A 22651-nucleotide genomic window follows, 5' to 3' on the forward strand; every position below is an offset into this window, starting at 1 on the left:
CTCACTTTTGCGATTTGATAGAAGTGGGATAATAACGCTGAGAACAGCGTCATCGGCACTGGCCATGTTGGTTGAGTACTTGAAACAGCGCAACAAGGCACACAGGTCTCGCATGGAGGCCCAGTTATTGGTGGTGAAGTGGTGCTGTTCAACAGAGCGACTCACGTGTGCGTGCTGTAGCCGAAACTCCACTATGGCCTGCTGCTGCTCGCACAGTCTGGCCAGCATGTGCAAGGTGGAGTTCCACCTTGTGGGCTCGTCACATTTGAGGCGGTGAGCGGGAAGGCCTAAGTTACGCTGCACCACTGACAGGTGAGCAGCAGCAGGGTGAGGATGCCGAAAGTGCGCACAGACGGTCCACACTTTCTGCAGCAGCTCTGACATATCGGGGTAATTTTTAGGCCGGGCTTGAGGCTCACTGGCACCAACCACTCATCGGTCTGTTGTTCCATGGCCCTCCACAACTCCTGCACGGTGTGGGGTTTTTCACCCAAACAGGCAAGTTTTAAAACTGCCTGCTGTCGTTTACCCCTGGCTGTGCTGAAGTTTGTGGTGAATGTGTTACGCTGACCGGATGAGGAGGCGGTGGAGGATGAGGGAGCAGAGTAGGAGGAGTTAGCAATAGGAGGCAAACTGAAGCGCCCTGCAATCCTCGTGGTGGAAGGACATGCGCCAAACTGCTATCCGCCTCAGGCCCAGCTGCCGCTGCATTTACCCAGTGTCCTGTTAGGGAGATATAACGTCCCTGACTTACTGGTCCACGTATCCGTAGTTAGGTGGACCTTGCCACAGATGGCATTGCGCAGTGTACACCTGATTTTTTCCCCCACTTTGTTGTGCAGGGAAGGGATGGCTCACCTGGAAAAGTAGTGGCGACTGGGCACGATGTACTGTTGGACAGCCACCACCATAAGGCTTTTAAAACTCTGTGTCTCCACCAGACGGAATGACAGCATTTCAAAGGCCAGGAATTATAAAATGCTGGCATTCAGGGCCAGGGATCGCAGGTGGGTAGGGGGGTACTTCCTCTTCCACTCCAGTGTTTGGGAGATAGAGAGCTAAACGCTTCGATGGGACATTGTGGAGATGGTTGGTGACCCAGGTGGTGGTGTTGCTGGCAGATGCTCTGTTTGCGGGTTGGTAGGTGCCACTGTCACTACAGAGGTGGATGAAGAGGCCGAGACTGCAACAGAAGAGGAAGCAGGGGGAGCCAGAGACCTTTCTTGGTTTTTGAGGTGTCTACTCCACTGCAGCTCGTGCTTTGCACTTAGATGCCTGGTCATGATGGTTGTGCTCAGGTTGAGAACGTTAATGCCTCGCTTCAGGCTCTGATTACACAGCATGGAAACCACTCGTGTCCTGTCATCAGCACATTGTCAGAAGAACTGCCATGCTAGGGAACTCCTTTGAGCTGGCTTTGGTTTTCTCAGTCCCTTGCTGCGTTAGGCAGTAGCAGGCGTACTGGCTAGGGGATTGGTGCTCCGCTTTTGCACCTTGGTCCCTCTTCCGCTGTGCTGGTGGCTCTGTGCGACCACCTCCTCTTTCTCTAAAACCACACAGGTGTAACGCTCCTGCGTTTTTATAGTAAGCTGGATTTGCAGCTGCAGAATCTCCACTCAGTAGTCATGTAGAGATGTGTTGAAATACCAGATCCAACTCTCCAGACTCATCACTGTGGGCCTGTCTGCTTCAGCATACAGATATACACACACTCAATAAGATGTTCCTGGAGTGATAGGATGTATATGACAGTATAGAGGTGATGTGCTGAAGGGACAGGTCTGAGCAGTGACAGCAATGATAAGCACTTGATAGTAATGTTCAGGAGAGTAGTAGATGGTAATAGGTAGAATGCAGATAGGTTATCAATCATGTATGGTAATAGGTGGTAAGGACAGCAGATGACATACAGGAGAGACTAACCCATGCAAGGATATGGTAGTAGACTCAAGAGCTAGCAATCTATATAACAGAGCAGATGATGGAATTAGTATTGCATAGGTAGTGACAGTCCTTAGTGTGCAGAAGTAGATAGTGTAAGTTAGTTATGGAGGAATCCCCTGTGGGGTACTTATCACTAGTAAGGTTAGTAAGAAGAGGGGTCCAGTAGTGAGGGAGTGATCCGGTAGCGAGATACGGGATCAGTATCGAGGTTCCGGTCTGTTCCAGGTAAAGGAAAATAGCTGGAGGCTCCGGCAGCATAAGACAAGGCTTGTAAACATGCGGTAACAATGAAGAGTGGAAGCAGTATGCCAAGAGTGATCGGGTAGCGAGATACAGGATCAGATAATGAAACAAGTTCAGGTAGCGAGATACAGGAGCGAGTGACATCAGGTATGGCTGCTTCACAGACGGCTTGAGCGAACTAACCATGCGGTTAGAACGAACAATCTGAGAGAGAAAGCCGGCAATTGAAATAGCCGCTCAGAGCGGCGCTCAGCGATGATGTCATCCGGCTTAAAGGTATATGCGTTTTACCTAACTAAAAAGGTGGGACGCAATATGAGAAGGAAAATGGGAAATAAGGTTACCAAGGGTACCAGAATCTTACAGTACCCCCCCCCTTAAGGTCGGCTACGGAAGGCCTAAAGTACTGGTTTCTCCGGGTATTTAGAGTGAAACCTTCGTATAAGCCTAGGTGCATGAACATCAGAAGTATCTAACCAGGTGTCCTCTTGGGGTCCATAGTTCTTCTATCTTATGAGATATTGGAGTCTTCCTCTGTGGATACGAGAATCCAAAATCTCCTTAATCTCATATTCTTCTCCGCCTTCAACTTGTACTGGAGGTGGAGGCAAGATGGTAGGCCTTATTCCTTGGTTAGGAACATGTGGTTTCAGTAGCGACACATGAAAGATGGGATGTATTTTGAGATCTGCCGGTAAGGTGCGTTGCACTGCAGCTTTTCCAATGAGTTTCTTAATTGGGAAGGGTCCCAGAAATAAAGGTCCAAGTTTTTTGCTAGGGATCTTTAACCTTAATTTTTTTTGTCGATAGCCAAACGAGGTCCCCAATAGCATATTGCGGAGAAGGTCTTCTACGAAGGTCGTAGTACCTTTTTTGTTGACTATGAGCGTGTGAGATGGTGGTATTAAGTAAACCCAGAGAGTCTTTTATTTGAGTAAGATAGTCAGAGGCTACTGGGTTACTTGATGGTAGGATGCGTGGTGGAAGAAGTGTGGGATGAAACCCATAGTTCAAGTAGAACGGACTTTGCTTAGTAGTACTGTGGGTTGCGTTGTTATAAGCAAATTCCGCCAGAGGGAGGAGGTCCACCCAATCATCCTGTAGGTATGATGTGTAGCAACGTAGATATTGTTCTATACACTGGTTGACTCTTTCAGTCTGTCCGTTGGTCTGAGGGTGGTAGGGAGAAGTGAGCTTTCGCTCAATCCGTTGTATTTGACATAGAGCTTGCCAAAATTTGGAGATGAACTGTGAACCACGGTCGGATAAAAGAGTCTTTGGAATTCCATGTAATTTAAACACATGTTTCATTAGTAGTTCCGCTGTTTGTTTAGATGAAGGTAGTCTGCGAATAGCAATGAAATGTGCCATCTTTGTCAGATGGTCCACTGACACTAGAATGGTATTAAATCCTTTGGAAGGTGGTAGTTCTACTATAAAGTCTAAGGACACAACTTCCGATGGAACCTGGGGTATTGGTAGACTGCAGAGTAGACCAGATGGTTTTGTAGTGTCAATTTTGGACCTTGCACAGATGTCACATGAAGAAACAAATTTTTGTACAGACGTCTTCATATCAGGCAACCAAAACTGCCTGGTAAGCAAATTAAGGGTTTTCGTCATACCCATATGTCCTGCCATAGGCACATCATGTGATAATTCCAAGATTTTGGTGCACATAGTAGGGGGTATGTAGAGTTTGTCGTTGTAATAGAGGAAGCCTTCTGCATCAGTACTTAGTTGTGGTGGAGGTGAATCCAATCCTATACTGTGCAAAATCTCTTCCTTCAGGGAACGAACAACACCAACGATACGCTCATAGGGTATTATGGGAATGGAAGGGATTTCAGCGTAGTTATCTTCAGTTAATCGTGATAGCGCATCCGCTTTTTTATTTTTGTCTGCAGGCGTGTAGGTCACTAGGAAGTTGAATCTTAGGAAGAATAATGACCATCGTACCTGCTGGTGGGAAAGAGTTTTGTTAGTCTGAAGGTATTGAAGATTTTTATGATCTGTATATATGAGTATTGGTAATCGGGTACCTTCAAGTAGATGTCGCCAATTCTCCAATGCCAGTTTTATGGCAAGCAACTCCTTTTTACCCACTGGGTAATTCACCTCTGGGCTGCTTAATGATTTAGAGAAGAAAGCAACTGGGTGGAGTGGTGAAGTATTTGTTGGTCGTTGGGAGAGGACTGCTCCTACTGCCATATTTGACGCATCTACCTCCAGAATATATTGGAGGGATGGGTCTGGATGGCGTAGTATGGGAGCAGAGGTAAAGCTTGATTTTAACAAGCGGAAAGCTCCATTTGCTTCTTCTGACTATTTAAATGGTTTCTTTATACTTGTAAGTTGTGTGAGAGGTCTCACAATAGCAGAGAAGTTCTTGATGAACTTCTTATAGAAGTTTGAAAATCCAAGGAATCGCTGTAATGCCTTACGAGTTGTTGGTATAGGCCAATCCAGAATACAGGATATCTTGCTCATATCCATCTTGATTCCGGTTTTGGATATGATGTATCCTAGGAATAATATTTCTTCTTTATGAAATAGGCATTTTTTTAATTTCACGTATAGATTGTGTGCGAGTAATCTGGATAACACAAATCTTACATGTTTTATATGTTCAGACAAAGATCGAGAATAAATAAGTATATCGTCCAGATCTACCACAACACAGACATCAAGTAAGTCTCTAAAGATGTCGTTTATGAACTGTTGAAAGGCTGCGGGAGCATTACACAACCCGAATGGCATCACAAGATATTCGAATAATCCGTATCTGGTTCTGAATGCTGTCTTCCACTCATCTCCGTCACGGATTCGGATTAGGTTGTATGCCCCTTTCAGGTCCAATTTAGAGAAGTAAGTAGCCCCACGCACTTGTTCAATGAGTTCAGGGATGAGCGGTAAAGGATAGCGATCCTTTATTGTAATGGTATTTAATTGCCTATAGTCGATAATAGGCCTAAGACTTGAATCCTTATTGCGGACAAAGAAAAGTCCTGCAGCTGTGGAAGAAGTAGAGGGTCTGATGAACCCTTTCGTCAAATTCTCATCCAAGTATTCCTTGAGATGAGAAAGTTCATCCTGTGAAAGAGGATAAACATGACCGAAAGGCAATTTGCTGTTAGGGAGTAGATCGATAGTGCAGTCATAATCCCTATGTGGAGGCAACACTTGAGCATTTTTCTCAAGGAAGACTTTGGACAGATCCTGATAGCATAGTGGTGCAATCTCATCTGACACCACAGACAGGATCTTACCATAAGATGGGAGGTTACACGTAATCTCGCAATAGTGAGAAGGGAAGGTTAGAGTTCGTGTTTTCCAATCTATGGTTGGTTGATGTGTGTGTAAGCAGGGAAGTCCCAAAATAATGGGAAAATGGGGTGAAGATAGTACATCAAAGGTGGTGGTCTCCATATGAGACTCGTTAGCAGTGACAAGGAGTGCTTGTGTCTGATTGGTGATTGGACCGGAAGATAACGGAATACCGTTAATGAAACTAACAGAGACAGGTTTAGGTTTTGAAATAATAGGTACTTTATTTAAAGTAGCAAAACGTGTATCGATATAGTTCCCACAAGATCCTGTGTCGATCATAGCCTTGGTGGTAATCCTAGTCTGGTCCCACTGCAATGTTAAATGAACAAAGAGATAGGGATTAGTAAAGGAAGTTGTTAATCCCCCTAGCAGGACATGTGAACACTCACCCTCTTTTTTGCGGACAAGGGGACAGACGCTTATCAAATGATCCGGGGATGCGCTGTACATGCAGAGATTTCTGGATCTTCTCCTGGCTCGTTCAGTAGTCGATAAAGGTGGGCGTATGGTTCCTACCTCCATAGGAGTAGGGTCAACGGCCGAAATCCGAGAAGGACTGGACAATGGCATTCCCATCTTCTCAGCCTTTCTTTCTCGCAGTCGCCTGTCAATGTTGATACTGAGTTGTATTAAGACATCCAAAGTGCCAGGTAAATCCGCTCGGGCGAGCTCGTCTTTAACGGCTTCTGACAACCCGAGTCTGAACTGAGTTCGCAGAGCTGTATCATTCCACCCTGAATCAAGGGTCCATCTTTTGAGCTACAAAGTCTTCAACAGGTCTCCTTCCTTGTTTTAAAGCCCTCAGTTGGATATCAGCAGTACTCTGCCTATTGGGGTCTTCATATAAGCTAGCGAGTTCCGCTAGGAATAAAGGATAGGAGTTGAGAAGATGATCATCTTTCTCAAAGAGAGAGTCTGCCCAGGCCCGTGGATCACCCGTTAAGTATGAAATAATGGTACAGACTTTAATTTGATCAGTAGGGTAAGTACGAGGTTTTAGCAAAAAAAGCATTTGACATGCGTTTTTGAATTCACAAAATTTTTTCCGATCACCTGTAAACACTAGAGGAGGGTTTATTTTATATTCAGGGGGCTGAGCAGTGGTAAGCTGTGAAAGACGGGTTACCTGCTGTCTCAGAGTCTGATTTTCTTCTTTTACTTCAGTAAGAGCAAGTATTATTGCATTTACTTGTTGTGTTAATTGTGTCACTTGAGTGGGTAATTCTGCTGAATCCATTTTTTAGGTTCGTTCAATCTGTAACGCTCCTGCGTTTTTATAGTAAGCTGGATTTGCAGCTGCAGAATCTCCACTCAGTAGTCATGTAGAGATGTGTTGAAATACCAGATCCAACTCTCCAGACTCATCACTGTGGGCCTGTCTGCTTCAGCATACAGATATACACACACTCAATAAGATGTTCCTGGAGTGATAGGATGTATATGACAGTATGAAGGTGATGTGCTGAAGGGACAGGTGTGAACAGTGACAGCAATGATAAGCACTTGATAGTAATGTTCAGGAGAGTAGTAGATGGTAATAGGTAGAATGCAGATAGGTTATCAATCATGTATGGTAATAGGTGGTAAGGACAGCAGATGACATACAGGAGAGACTAACCCAGTGCAAGGATATGGTAGTAGACTCAAGAGCTAGCAATCTATATAACAGAGCAGATGATGGAATTAGTATTGCATAGGTAGTGACAGTCCTTAGTGTGCAGAAGTAGATAGTGTAAGTTAGTTATGGAGGAATCCCCTGTGGGGTACTTATCACTAGTAAGGTTAGTAAGAAGAGGGGTCCAGTAGTGAGGGAGTGATCCGGTAGCGAGATACGGGATCAGTAGCGAGGTTCCGGTCTGTTCCAGGTAAAGGAAAATAGCTGGAGGCTCCGGCAGCATAAGACAAGGCTTGTAAACATGCGGTAACAATGAAGAGTGGAAGCAGTATGCCAAGAGTGATCGGGTAGCGAGATACAGGATCAGATAATGAAACAAGTTCAGGTAGCGAGATACAGGAGCGAGTGACATCAGGTATGGCTGCTTCACAGACGGCTTGAGCGAACTAACCATGCGGTTAGAATGAACAATGTGAGAGAGAAAGCCGGCGATTGAAATAGCCGCTCAGAGCGGCGCTCAGCGATGATGTCATCCGGCTTAAAGGTATATGCATTCTACCTAACTAAAAAGGTGGGACGCAATATGAGAAGGAAAATGGGAAATAAGGGTACCAAGGGTACCAGAATCTTACAACAGGTCACCTGCATGACATCCATTCCATGTGGGATCGAAGACCTCATCGTCCTCCACATCATCTTCCACACAGTCTTCACCCCTGCCCTCCTTGTCAGTCTGCACAATTCCGAAAGCCGCAGCAGTTGGCACCTGTGTTTTGTCATCATCCGAGACGTGCTGCGATGGTCCTCTCATGTACTCATCTTGAAACGTAAGTGGTTGGGCATCGGTGCACTCAATCTCTTCGTCTTCTGGGGCAGAGCTAGGTGTATGGCCCTGGGAAACCATGCTGACAGAGTCATCAAAAAGAAGAGACTGCTGCATGACTTGGGGCTCAGACTGCTTGGCTGATTTGTAAGGGGCTGAGGTGAAAGACTGATGGACATCGGATGCAGGTGCCAACTCTGATCTTTCAGCAGGAGACTGGGTGGGAGACAATGTGAAGGAACTGGAGGCACTGTCAGTAACCCAATCTACTATTGCCTGTACTTTTTCTGGCCTCAACATTTATAGAGCCGCATTAGGCCTGACCAAATACTGCTGCAGGTTCTGTCACCTACTCGCACCTGAGGAAGGTGTTTTACTTGTGCGTGTAGCTGACACAGATGGACCACGTCCTCTCCTTGCAACAGGAGCTCCACCAGCAGCACCACGACCCAGGCCACGTCCCTTATTTGACGGTCTCCTCATATTTCTCAAATTTAGGATCTTGCCCTAAACGGGTGTTTTTAAATAGCAGAATAGAACAACAGTGTGTAAAGGGTGTATCTCACAATGACAGATGCAGCAAAGGCTGCAATATTAAGTATTTTGCCCAAAAAGGGTGTTTTTTAAAAGACACAAAATTATAGCTGTAATTGTAGCTTAAAATGCACACTGACTGATGTGGCAGAGGCCCCAGATGGAGGGTATTGGCAAAAAATGGGTGTTTTTTAAAAAACAGATTATTATTGCAGTATTTCAAGTTTGGATTAGAATGTCACAAAAGCACATATGCAGTGCTGGTGCACTGAGATTCCATAAAATGGCCGCCGCTGTTGCCCACCTAACTAACAGACAGATAACAGTTAGTTTTCTCTGTCACTGGAATCAGGGCAGGGTAAAAGGTTTGTTCTGATTCAAGATTTCTGATTCAAGATTCTGTCCTATTCTCTCCCTCAAAGCAGCAGCTGCACGCTTTCCCTACACTAGATAGAGCAGAGTGACGTGCGGCGCTATGTGACTCCAGCTTATATAGAGGCTGGGTCACATGCTGCACTGGCCAATCACAGCCATGCCATTAGTAGGCATGGCTGTGATGGCTTCTAAGGGCGCACAAGTTAAACACTTGTTGATTGGCTGCTCTGCAGCTTTTTTCAACGCGCCATTAACCACTTAAGCCCCGGAAGATTTTACCCCCTTCCTGACCAGGGCCTATTTTGTGATTCGGCACTGCGTGACTTTAACGGACCATGGCGCGGTCGTGCGATGCTGTACCTAAATGAAATTGACGTCACCTGTGTGATTTTTTGATCATGTGCTAAAAAAAAAAGAAATAGCGTCAATAACAATATTTTTCACTTTTTTTATATGAAATTCCCCAAAAAAATCAAAAAATCAAAATTTTTTAACATTTTAGGCCAATTTGTTTTATGCTACATATGTTTGGTAAAAAAAAATCGCAAAAAGCGTATTTTGATTGGTTTGCGCAAAAGTTATTGCGTTTACTAAATAAGGGAAAGATTTTTGTCATTTTTTTTTTTTTTAACGAGTAATGGCGGCGATCTGCGATTTTTTTTTTTGCGGGACTGCAAAATTGCGGTGGACAAATCGGACCCTTGACTGACATTTTTGACACTTTTGGGGGTACCAGTGACATTACTGCAGTAATCAGTGCTATACATATGCACTGTTACTGTAAAAATGACACTGGCAGGGAAAGGGTTAACTTTATTTGAGAGGGAGGGGTTAAGTGTGTCCCTAGGGGCGTGCTTCTAACTGTGATTGGATGTGGCTTGAGGTGTAAGAACAGAGCTCAACGGTCCTACATAGCAGAACCGTATGATCTCCATTCTTACACAGGGGAGAATGACAGGCGGCTTTTTTTACATTAGCGGCCTGCCTTTCTCCCGCTGTAACGGACAATCGCTACTGCCCGGTGGACATCGGGTCCGCCGGGCACACACGTGGGGGGTCCGTGAGCCTCACAGGCCGTAAATAGTCGTGCGGCGGTCGGCAAGTGGTTAAATTGCCGAACACCGAACTCGATCCCGGAAATACAGTAAAATGTCCGGGTTCAAGTTTGGGACTTTACAGTTCAGGTTCACTCAACCCTAATTGTGACACGTTCTCTCCCCCCCACATAAATATTTACTACTATGTCCCTCTTACTCATTCACATGGGGGGGGGGGGTATCTGGAGGCCCCCTTTATTTTTGAAAGGGACTTCCAGATTCTAATAAGCCTCCCACCTGCAGACCACCAAAACTACCAGGCCAGGGTTGTGAGGAGAAGACTATCTATCGGAAGATCTTTGAATCCCACATATAATTGAAAGAGGACTTTTAACACAAGTTTGTTGTTATTGATTATTTTTGTATTATTTCATATTCCATTGAGCAGTCGGGGAGATTACTGTGCACATGGTGGTGGTATGGATATATAGTATAAGTGGAAGCACTGCATAATTCTATCATATATACTGTATACAGTATATAGAGTATCAAGCCTTGTAGGTCTGAATCCTTTATGTACTGTAGTTTCTGGTAAAGTAGTTTTTGGGGATTGATACAATGTTTGTACACAGTGCAAGGAAGGTATTGAAAAGACGGATCAAAGTAGATGGAAGTGTTTTTTTAGTTTTGTCTATAACATATTTTTTGCAAGACATTTTAACATTTTTAGCCCAAAAACAGATATATATATAAACCTGTATAGTATGTTACTTTGCTATCTGAAGAAATTAGAGTTATGGTTGAATAGACAGACCCATGGTGGAAATGTAAACATTGCTCTGGTCCATACAGGGTATACAGGTTCAGGAGCTGAGCTGGTAATTTGGTTTATACTTGGTTGTCCACCTCCAGCGAAAGCCAAAATCAGTCTTGCAGTGGGAGTGTCTGTCCAGTAACTGATGAGCAGGAGACCCCCTAGGTGGGATTACAGGAGGAAAAACTCTTAGAGGAGAATTCATCAAAACTGGAGCAGCCACAATCTGGGACAGTTTTTATGGCAACCAATCAGCTTCTATCTTTTATCTTCAAAACTTAACACAACAAGCTGAAGATAGAGTCTGATTGGTTGCCACCCACAGCTGCTACAGATTCTGGTTGATCCAGTTTTGATAAATTCCCCCCTTTATGTCATATTAGCAGCTTTCACTGATGGCGGTAATCCTTTATGTAATATTACATTTACTTTTCCATCTTCATCTGTTTAGTCCGGTGAAATAAAATCACCACTACAATCTTCTTATAGATCTATCATAGAAAGCTCAGATGAGAGGGGCGTGGCGTATGGCGCTGGAGATGGCCGCATAGCTCTGCAGCTCCGCTCAGCCACCCGGGACTTCAGCCTCCACAGACCCCCCCAGGACAACACACTCACCTCTATCTGCCTCTCGGTGACCCCCCAGATGGCGAAGGGGAAAAAGGAATCGCATCAACTCACCCGAATGGACGGATTCCTCATTTCCAGCGCCGCCGGTCTACGGCAAAATGGTGCCGGTCAGCAACAGCAATGCGGCCTTTACAGGACAGAGCCAGCAGACAAGCGGGTGATGGTACGCCCCCGCTCAGGCAAGTTGCTAACCCGTACAGCGGGAATTCCTCTGGATCCTCTACTCCCCCCTCTCCCTCTTTCAGGAGCCCTGCCAAGCAGAAGCCCCGCCGGGACTCCAGACCGCTACTATGGCGATCACATGGACCTCACAGCGGCCCCTTGAAACTCACAGGCCCAAACTGTAGCCACAGCAGATCCCTTTGCGGTCTTTCCTGCGGGTGACCAGCCTGTGCCTGCCTCCCTACTGAAAGACATGCTGCATTCCCTGTGGTCCTCCATCCACACTGACATGGTGCAGGGACTGTCCCAAACGCAGCATGAAGTCCGCCACCTTGGTGAGAGAGTGGACACTGTGGAAGCTTCCATGGACAAGTGCACATTGTCCCTTAATACCCTGGTGGAAGCCCACAATAGCCACACGGAGGACTTAACCTGGCTAAAAGACAAGGTGGCGGACCTGGAGGACAGGTCACACAGGAACAACCTGAAGATCAGAGGTGTTCCTGAAACAGTGTTGCCACAGCATTTGGAGAAAATGGCCAAGACCCTCTTCACTGCACTAGTGCCCTCCCTTTTGCAGCTGAGCTCGAGATTGACAGGATCCACAGGATCCCCAAACCCAGCTTCATTGCACAAGATTTGCCGCGGGATGTCCTGCTAAGAGTTCACTTTTTTCAAACCAAAGACAAAGTGCTCATGGCATCCAGAAAGCTACAATCCTTGCCGGGAGAGTTCCCCCAGCTCCAAATACTCCCTGACTTATCCAGGCATACGCTACAAAAATGCAGAAACCTGGCCATGGTGACAAAGGCACTGCAGAATCATCACATCCCACACAAGTGGAAGCATCCGGCTTTCCTATCCATAACGCACAATAGCTCCACGGTCAACATATCTACCATGAAAGAAGGTCTATCCCTCCTGCGACGCTGGAATATCATCGCAGATTCGTCACCACGGCCCTCAGCATCCTCCACACCTGCACCCCTTTCGGGGGAATGGCAGATAGCATCACGCAAGCGCTCCAACTCCAGTCAGAGTTCGAACAGAGGTGAGTGTGTTTCCTCACAGTCTTCATCACAGTCCCATGGCCCCTCGTTCTTTGTTGCAGGTCCCTCCTGCTTTTGGACCTTTTTTTATGTTCTGGTCTGCGCTTGGCTCAGTCGTTGGTCTACCTCTCCCCTTCTGTCCTTGTTCTGACATTAGACTGACCCTCCCACTCTTCATTGCTTCGAATGCCCCCTTCGGTCCCCTATCTGTTCCACGGTCCGCTTATTAACTTTGCTCACATTTGGATTATACATATACCCCTGTTTTATCCACCATGACCATTAAGTTCCTTTCCTTGAATGTCAACGGCCTGAATCACCCTGCCAAACACCACTCTTTATGGACTGAAATGTGTACCAGCCGGGCCGATGTTGTAGCTCTTTAAGAGACTCACTTCAAAGCAACCCAGCAACCGAGATTCTCCCACAAGAACTTTCCTCACCTCTTTTTTGCGAATGCCCCTGAGAAGAAACGTGGGGTCCTGGTGGTGATCAGAGATACGGTTGCTTTTACTCTCAAGGTCAAGTTCTGTGATCCGGATGGCCATTTCTTGATCTTACAAGGGGACTTCAACTCACTTCCTATGACTCTAGTGGTGCTATATGCTCCAAATAGCCACCAGAAGCGCTTCCTTCACAGGCTTCTTCGGCAAGTATCCGCTAATGTCTATGGTAATCTGGTACTGTGTGGCGATTTTAATGCTGTGGTCGACCCAGGGCTCGACACATCTGTGTCCGCCCAGGGCCGACAATTCTCTTTGCACTCCCTTCTCCACAGGGAACAACTTTACGATGTCTGGAGGTGCCAACACGGCTCAGAGAGAGACTATTCTCACTACTCCTCCAGGCATCGTTCATACTCTCGCATTGACTTGTTTTTGACGGATCTCCCTTTACTGGGTAAGGTCTCCTCCTCGGCCGTCAGAAGCTGCACGTGGTCTGACCATGCGGCTGTGGAGATGGTTCTGGAGGAGGGCGGACCCAGGGAACGGACTTCCATTTGGCGTTGTGATGCTAGAGTTCTTCAAGACTCTCCCACGGGTAAGATGATTGGAGACCAGCTGGTTGAGTTTTTTCAGATCAACGCTCCTTCGGTTTCGGATCCTGGGTAACTGTGGGGAGCGCATAAGGCTTACATTTGTGGGGTATGTATCCAGCAAACGACCAGAATGCACAAAGCCTACAATCGAAAACTCACAGCTCTCCTTGCGGAGATCCGTGAGCTGGAGACCATCCACAAGCGTGATCCCAATTCTCCGGTGGCCAGGGATCTGACCGAAAAGAGAGAGTCCCTTAGGTTCCATCTCATGGAACGCTATGATCGCCACCTCAAATCCCTTAAACTCCATTATAACGCCCATGCCAACAGGGCAGGTAAAGTTCTAGCTTCCAGACTCAAAGAAAAACGGGCATCTGCTCGCATCTCCCACTTAACACACCATAGGACCAAGGCTAAGCTTACCCACCCTAAAGACATTGCGAACAAGTTCGCAACTTTCTATAGCTCCCTTTACAATTTGTCTTAGGACCCCGCTACTACCCAACCCAGTGCCGAGGCTATTCAAAGTTTTGTAGACAAGCTTTCTCTCCTCACCCTCTCTGAAGCCCACCTGCAGTCCCTCTCAGCTCCATTCACGGTGACGGAGGTCTCTAAAGCAATCCACTCCCTTCCCAATGGTAAATCCCCTGGCCCGGACGGCTTATGTAATGAGTATTACAAGCTCCATAATCATACTCTGAGCCCCTTTCTCTCTGAGGTATTTAACAAAGCTGCACGAACATCCACCTTCCCTCGGGAAATGTTAGGCGCTTACATCATGACTACCCCAAGCCAGACAAGGATCCTAGCCTCCCTGCCAACTATAGGCCCATTTAGCTTCTGAACAGTGACCTTAATATTTATGCCAAAGTGCTGGCTGCCTGCCTGCAGTCCATTCTCCCGCACTTGATCAAAAACGACCAAATGGGCTTCATGCCGGGTAGGCAGACATCAGATGCTACTAGGCGCATCATAGATCTTGTCCACTTGGCGGAGAGCTCCCGAACGCCTTCTCTGCTCCTTACGTTGGATGCAGAGAAGGCGTTCGATAGGGTGAACTGGCTTTACATGCGGATGACTCTGTAGAAGTTTGGCTTCTCCGTTGGCATATTATCCGTTGTGTTGGCTCTCTACTCTTGCCCCTCGGCCTAAGTTCTCACCTCTGGCATCGCTTCGGGTCCGTTCGTTATCACCAATGGCACCCGTCAGAGATGTCCTCTCTCCCCAGCAATTTTTAATCTTATGATTGAACCTCTGGCGGAGGCCATTCGGTCTGATGACGGAGTGGAGGGGTTTCGAGTGAGAGATACCATCCATAAGGTCAATCTATTCGCGGATGACATAGTGGTCATCCTGACAAACCCTGTTCAGTCCCTCCCGGCTGTCCATCAAATACTCTTGGCATTTGGGGCAATCTCCTACCACAAAGTGAATACCTCGAAATCTCTAGTGCTTAATGTGGGAATCAGCTCGAAGGTAGTTGCCCTTTTGCAAAAGCAATGCCCCTACCCTTGGACTGAGGACTAGATCCCTTATGTGGGGGTGAATATTATCCCCCGCGTAGCCAAGCTCCTCCCTACAAATCTGGACCCCTTAATAAAAAAATAAAGAATGATATGGCCGCTATGGTAAAGGTTGAACTCTCCTGGGGGGGTAGGATGGCCGCCTATGAGATGATGATTTTGCCTCAAGTACTCTATTTGTTTAGGACGATCCCCATCCCTTTCCCTAAGAAATACTTGGATGCTCTTTCTCGAGGCTTGCGTGATTTCATATGGTGTGGGAAGAGGGCGAGAGTCTCTGCCTCCATCCTGGTACGGCTCAAGGCTTTGGGGGGTGCTAAACTTCCGGACCTCCACACTTACTATTGGTCCACCAGGTTGGATCAAATGAGGACATGGTTCGATTCTGAGAATAATTTCCCTTGGAAATCTCTGGAAAGCCACTTGTCACCAACCAAGGACCTTAGGCTGTTACTCTCGGGCAATCTCTGGCTACCCTGGCCACTCTCCGGGCTTCCCCCAACATTGAGGGAGGCCCTGATAGCTTGGCGGAAGTTGGGAGACATACAGATGGGGTGTGATGGGATAGTCCCTCATTCCTCATCGTCCCTACCGGTGTGCCTTCTAGAGGCACACCTACCCTCTCTGCCAACATCCCAACTGCTCACGTTGGGCATCTCTGACCTCTCCCATTTTCATGAGAAAGATACTCTGTTGACCCCACAGCTTCTAATGCACCGCTTCCACATACCTCCCTCTTTGTTCCTTACCATATTGAGGATCCATAGTTTCCTTAAAAAGCATCCCCTAAAGACTAGACAAACTCCCCTCAAAGCCTGGGCATTTTATCACTCTGTTAGCTAAATGGTTAAGGGCATATCCCTGTTCTATGACCTCCTACTGTACAAGCCAGACCCTCCGATCTCTGCATCCATGCGGAGGTGGGAGCGGGATCTGGATCTGCACTTTACCCCAGGACAATGGTCCCGTGCCCTTACATCTACCTACCAATACTCTCACTGCACATCACACTGGGAAATGATGCTGAAAATTGCGAATAGGTGATACTATACCCCGCACAGGTTGTCAAAAAAAGCTCAGATGACAACTTCTGTTTGTTGCTCTCTAAAAATAACATTAAACATTTTCTAAGGTTTTCTTTTATTCCATTTAGATATTAAGAGTTACACATTATTTATACAGACGGCTTTCTTTCTTTCTTCCTAGATTAGTTATGGAGCCAGAGACACTTTACTGAGTGATAGAAAGATGTATCCAAACTTTTTCCGGACAGTTCCGGATGATGAGATGCAATATGTGGCCATAGCAAAGTTACTGGAAAGGATGAAGTGGAACTGGGTCGGGATCCTTACATCTGATGATGAATACGGAGAGAGGGAGATCCAACAACTCAGCAAACATTTATCTAATCATGGAATTTGTATTGAATTCAAGATTCTGGTGTCTAAAGAGAATTCTTATAAAATTCATCCAGAGCTGCAAACCTCAACTACGGAAGTTCTTATTATTTGTGGCTCAGTTAGTATGGTTTATTACAAGTTTTTGTATTATAATGTCCCTTATCACCCAGAGAAAACATTTATTCTACCAGATTCTTGGTCAACAAGTGGGGCATCTTTTTTTTATTTCACTAACTGCAGCTTGGTGTTCTCATACCCCTATATCTACATAACAGGATTGCAGCAATATTTTCATAGTTTTAATCCTTCCAGCCACTTAAATGACCCCCTGATGGAGGATATTTTCATAACTCAATATCAATGCTTTTCAAAAAACAAAATGAAAAATGTCCTTATTCCACTCACAACTGGATATTCTCTTAAGAACTGCAATTTGGAGACATTTCCACCTGGGTCATATTTTCCTGATGATGAAACATACTATAGAGTGTATATATCAGTCTACATTATGGCTCAAGCATTACAGGACATGGATTTCTCTTTTAAAATAAATAACAAAAAATCTGAAATAAATCCACACACAATAAAGTATAAGGTGAGAGGGTTCAATGAAAGGTTACTCTGATCTTTTTATACTGGTTTACCAAATGCAATCTTTTGTTTTCAGTAAAAGATGCAGTAGGTTAATTTTAGGGCATTCATATGTAATATGTTACCCACTTATTTGGTAGAATATAAAAGATGAGGTTGCACTAAGTAGATAGATCCCTGGCAGTGGCGGCCGCCCCCCTATCCATGCATCCGGCCCCCTAATCTGCATGCAGGGCGCCGGACGCATGGAGTTCAATGGGGCTTTTTTTTTAGTCACCTGATTAGAGCCAGAGGCTCTAATAGGCTTCAGCAAAGGGTGGACCCAGGGCGCAGAGCAGTGCTCCCAGAGCCCACCCATTGTGTGACAATAGCGAATGAAAATTCGCTATTGTCACATGGATCCTCCTCCTGGCCAATCAGGAAGCAGGTCCGATATGCTCTTCCTGATTGGCCGAAAGGCAAACCCCATGCCATTGGCCGAGGAGGAGGCGGGAGGACTGAGGACTCGAGGAGACACCGGGGACTGAAGAGAAGCCGCCACTACAGGTAAGTGCACTGGTCTCGGGGGGGGGCTTGGCACGCTGTTCACTCTGCATTGAAAGGGGGCATGCTGTTCACTCTGCATTGAAAGGGGGCACGCTTTTCACTCTGCATTGAAAGGGGGCACGCTGTTCACTCTGCATTGAAAGAGGCACAGTGATCTCTGCATCGAAAGGGGGCACGTTGGCATCTCTGCATTGAAAGGGGGCACGCTGGTCTCTGTGCATTGAAAGGGGGCACGCTGGTCCCTGTGCATTGAAAGGGGGCACTCTGGTCTCTGTGCATTGAAAAGGGGCACGCTGGTCCCTGTGCATTAAAAGGGGGCACGCTGGTCTCTGTGCATTTAAGGGGGCACGCTGGTCCCTGTGCATTCAAAGGGGACACGCTGGTCTCTGTGCATTGAAGGGGGCACGCTGGTCCCTGTGCATTGAAAGGGGGCACGCAGGTCCCTATACATTGAAAGGGGGCACACTGGTCCATGTGCATTGAAAGGGGGCACGCTGGTCCCTGTGCATTGAAAGGGGACACGCTGGTCTCTGTGCATTGAAGGGGGCACGCTGGTCCCTGTGCATTGAAAGGGGGCATGCTGGTCTCTGTGCATTGAAAGGGGGCACTCTATGCCTTAAGTACTGAAGGCCCTTTTCACACTTTTGTGACCTCAAAGTCACGCAATTTTTTACAGCGTTTTTTGCCGCAAAGCAATGCCTATTACATTTTTCTGTTTGCCCCCCCCCCCCCCAAAAAAAAAATTTTGAGCACCAGCCGCCACTGATCCCCGTTATGTCAAGCCTTAAATGACCTGCACCTTTGAAATGGTGATAAACTTTAGTACCTTAAACTCTCCATAGGTAATACTTTAAGTTCAAATTTTGGAACATGTTACATGGCACATCTGTCTGTATTAACCACTTTAGCCCCGGAGGATTTGGCTGCTCAATGACCAGGCCCTATTTTGCGATTCGGCACTGCGTGACTTTAACAGACAATTGCGTGGTCGTGTGATGCTGTACCCAAACTAAACTTACGTCCTTTTTTTTCCATAAATAGAGCTTTCTTTTGGTGGTATTTGATCATCTGTGTGATTTTTATTTTTTGCGCTATAAACAAAAAAAGAGCGACAATTTTGAAAATATTACAATATTTTTTCACGTTTTTTTATATGAAATTCTCAAAAAAAAAATGTAACAATCAAAAATGTTTAACTTTTTAGGCCAATTTGTTTTCTGCTACATATTTTCGGTAAAAAAAAATCGGAATAAGCGTATTTTGATTGGTTTGCGCAAAAGTTATTGCGTTTACTAGCTAGGGGAAAGATTTATGTCATTTTTATTGAATCCCTAATAATCCTCATCAATAAAAAAATCTGGTATATATAAATAATGATCAATATAAAATGTGCAAAGTGACAGGTGAATAATTCAGTATCATAAATGATATAATAAAATCTAATATACTCTCAATAAATCTATTAAAATCCTCATATAAGTGCGTAGTGCAAATACTGTGCCAAGTACATCAATATGCAAACCACAGTGCTAAACGAGTCCTAATAACGTACAAAATGAATTAATCCAATAATGAAGTGCAAAATGAATAGATGAAAAATATTGGTATAAACTTAGTGTCCAAAAATAGAAAATTCAAGTCCTTGTGTATCAGTGCAAATGACAATTCCTTGCAGTGCTCAAAACCACCTGTAGGTGGCAGGTGCTCCCCAAGCTAGTGAGTGACCAGAGTGTCACAGATCGTAAAATCTCTGTGCACCCTCTTGTGAGTGGGCGCTCACCTTAGAAACGATTAAAACAGACTCATCTATATGGCTGAGAGGCTGCAGACACAGAACGACCCTCACATCTCTCAGCCAGGACAAGAAACCTCCATCTTCCATCGGGGACACGGAGGAGAGACAGAGAAGATCCTCACACAGGTCAGAGCAGAATCAGCTTCATGTCTACAGTCTGCACATTGCAGGCCCCCCCCCCCCCCACAAGATGGAATGACACTTTAAGGGGAACTTTCCCCTGATTGTGGACACTTGTGAGCAGGAGGAAGAGAAGCCGAGAGTTGGGAGAGATTTCCCCCTTCATGTCCAGTCACCGTGCTGGGAAGAGTCAGAAGTCACCCAGCCATAGAAGAGTCATCAGAGGAGCTCCACATCAACCTCCAGAACAGGACACCATCAGCCAGGATTATCGAACATTAATTGCTTCTTAGCATCACGTCCCCCTGAGGAAGACACGAGGTCCCTGTGTCGTCACACGTAGGGGAGGGGCCCTGGACGGACGGAGCGCTTCACTGATTGTGAGACTGTCGGGCTGCATTGGCAGAGGAGAGGATACACAGCCATCGCGTCTCCCGCTTTTCCATTAAGGCTTGCATGGATAACTGTACACTGCTCGTTAAAGGTGCATGGATGCACCGAAAATTGTGAGTTGACATTGATTCTTCTTTTATTGGAATAAATGTTTTAAAGGTATAAGCACTATTGGAGATCTCTTTTTTGCATATAATACGGTAATATCCGCTGCTGGAGTGTCATGGTTTGGATGGAGTGATTTACCAGATTCCCGGTATAAGGGCTTTTTTAAATCGTGTTTTGAAGTCACAAACCACTGGCAGGGTCATCCCCGAGAAGGAGCCCATATAGATGAGTCTGTTCTAATCGTTTCTAAGGTGATCGGCCACTCACAAGGGGGTGCACAGAGATTTTACGATCCGTGACACTCTGGTCACTCACTAGCTTGGGGAGCACCTGCCACCTACAGGTGGTTTTGAGCACTGCAAGGAATTGTCATTTGCACTGATTCACAAGGACTTTTCTATTTTTTGACACTAAGTTTATACCAATATTTTTCATCTATTTATTTTGCACTTCATTATTGGATTAATTCATGTTGTACGTTATTAGGACTCGTTTAGCACTGTGGTTTGCATATTGATGTACTTGGCACAGTATTTGCACTACGCACTTATATGAGGATTTTAATAGATTTATTGAGAGTATATTAGATTTTATTATATAATTTATGATACTGAATTATTCACCTGTCACTTTGCACATTTTATATTGATCATTATTTATATATACCAGATTTTTTTATTGATGAGGATTATTAGAGATTCATCCAATTGAACTTGTATATGCACCAGTTTATTTATTGAAGATGTTTATCTTATATAATAGATTTTTATTCTGCGCAACACAGTTTTATATTTTAGATAATTTACACTTTTTATGAGAAGTGAAGTGTTTGCGGCATTTTAAAAATCTGGTATTGAGAGGTAGCTCGCAGGAACTCTTTGTCATTTTATGTCATTTTTATTGTTTTTTTTTTCCTAGTAATGACGGCGATCTGCGATTTTTTTTTGCAGGACTGCAACATTGTGGCGGACAGATGGGACCCCTAACTGACATTTTTTACACTTTTTGGGGTACCAGTGACATTACTACAGTAATTAGTTCTAACAATATGCACTGTTACTGTAATAATGACACTGGCAGGGAAGGGGTTAACTTTATTGGTGATCAAGGGGTTAAGTGTTCCCTAGGGGCGTGTTTCTAACTGTTAGGGGGCGTGGCTTGTGTTTATATCAGCCGTCTGTCCTTCTCTCTCAGCTGAGGGAGATTGCAAGTGACCGGTGGCCATCGGAGCTGCCGCCGGTCACACGCACTGGCTCCCCGGCTAACAAGCGGGGGTTGAAGCGCACCGCCGGTGGTGCGCGCTCGCCCCCTAGCTCCTCCCAAGCAAGTGATGTACAGGTACGTCACTTCACCTGGGAGCGGCCGCCTGCCGCAGTATATCTGCGGTGGCCGATCGTTTAGCGGTTGAGTGTCTAACATGTTCCAGCACATGTTCCCTCCCCCTCCCCCCCACCAGTGGGTAGGGGTTCCCCCTGCAACCATAGACATATTTAAAATCAGCTCAGGCTCCGTCCAAATCTGTGAATGGATAAACTACCTGTTTAGGAATCTGTATCAATTATGGCCAAAAATCTGACAGCTTTGGTACAGGTTCAACAGGATATGCGTGACTGCTTGCTAAGGTTAGCAGACCAGCATCCACGGGATCGGCAAAGTGTCGACACTCAGGTGCTAGACACGCCAACCCCTGGTTGGAGCTGAAGATGCCCCATAGGCAGAGCCCTCCCAAACAGCACAATCGCCTGCCACTGCAGGTTGTGGTAGTGGGAGGGCGACGCCAGTGTTGGCCACTGGGCAGGCAGCTTGGGAGGGGACAATTCCTCCTGTAGCCACTCCCAGCACTTCACAGTCCCTTCCAAATCTCACACCCCTCAATGAGCAATCCTCCTGCACAACCCCTTTGCGAACTGGTTCCACAATACCCCTTCCAACCGGCTCCCATTCCTCCACACCTTTCTCGGTTCACTCCTCCCCAGGCCGTCCCCCTTATTTGTCACCACACAGACATCCCACATCATCAAACAATCCAGCACAAGTCCCGACACATCTTCACAACCCTTGCACCACCAGCAGCAACAAGTAGCCTGGTGGAGCTGCAGCAGCCACAGCAGCAGCCACAGCCACAGCAGCAGCCACAGACACAACAGCAGCAACTACTTCAACTGGCACAACTGCTGCAGCTGACCCTGGAGCAGAAATTCACGTTGGTGCAACAGACTTTGATTGGTTATTTTCCTGGTTCATGCACACCTCATCAGCCACTACCTTAGTTTTGTTTGTTTTTGTGATTTTGGATATTTATTTTATATATTTGTTCTTGATAAATGTGTCCATTGGCCAAATTGTGGGGCCACTTTTTTTTTTTTTTTAAATCTAAGGGTGGCAGGATATTATTTATAATGTTTTTTTTTTTTTGAGATGCAATACATTTATAGTTTGTGTTTGATCTCTGGTATTTTGGGACTGTTGTTGGCCAAGTAAGGGCCCTGGTTAATGTAGGCCTTTCAACACATGTGCTTCTCTATCTCCAAACATATGGTTACATTTCCATTTTCTAAACTCAATGTTCACATAATGACC

At 45.8% G+C, this 22651-nt stretch overlaps 1 protein-coding gene across 1 annotated transcript in view; it reads left to right on the forward strand.

Annotated features, from left to right (window-relative positions):
- The window catches only part of LOC309551965 (extracellular calcium-sensing receptor-like), a gene marked incomplete at both ends in the record, with an annotated part of 87640 nt that extends 65299 nt beyond the window's left edge, over positions 1-22341 (forward strand). Inside the window, 2 exons of the mRNA XM_082252696.1 lie at positions 16325-17113; positions 22048-22341. Coding sequence (XP_082108822.1) covers positions 16325-17113; positions 22048-22341 — 1083 coding nt within the window. The remainder of the gene's footprint in view (positions 1-16324; positions 17114-22047) is intronic.
- Positions 22342-22651: the final 310 nt, after the last annotated feature.

This window comes from Pelophylax lessonae (assembly GCF_965119305.1).
Source record: "Pelophylax lessonae genome assembly, chromosome: 1".
Lineage (NCBI taxonomy): Eukaryota > Metazoa > Chordata > Amphibia > Anura > Ranidae > Pelophylax > Pelophylax lessonae.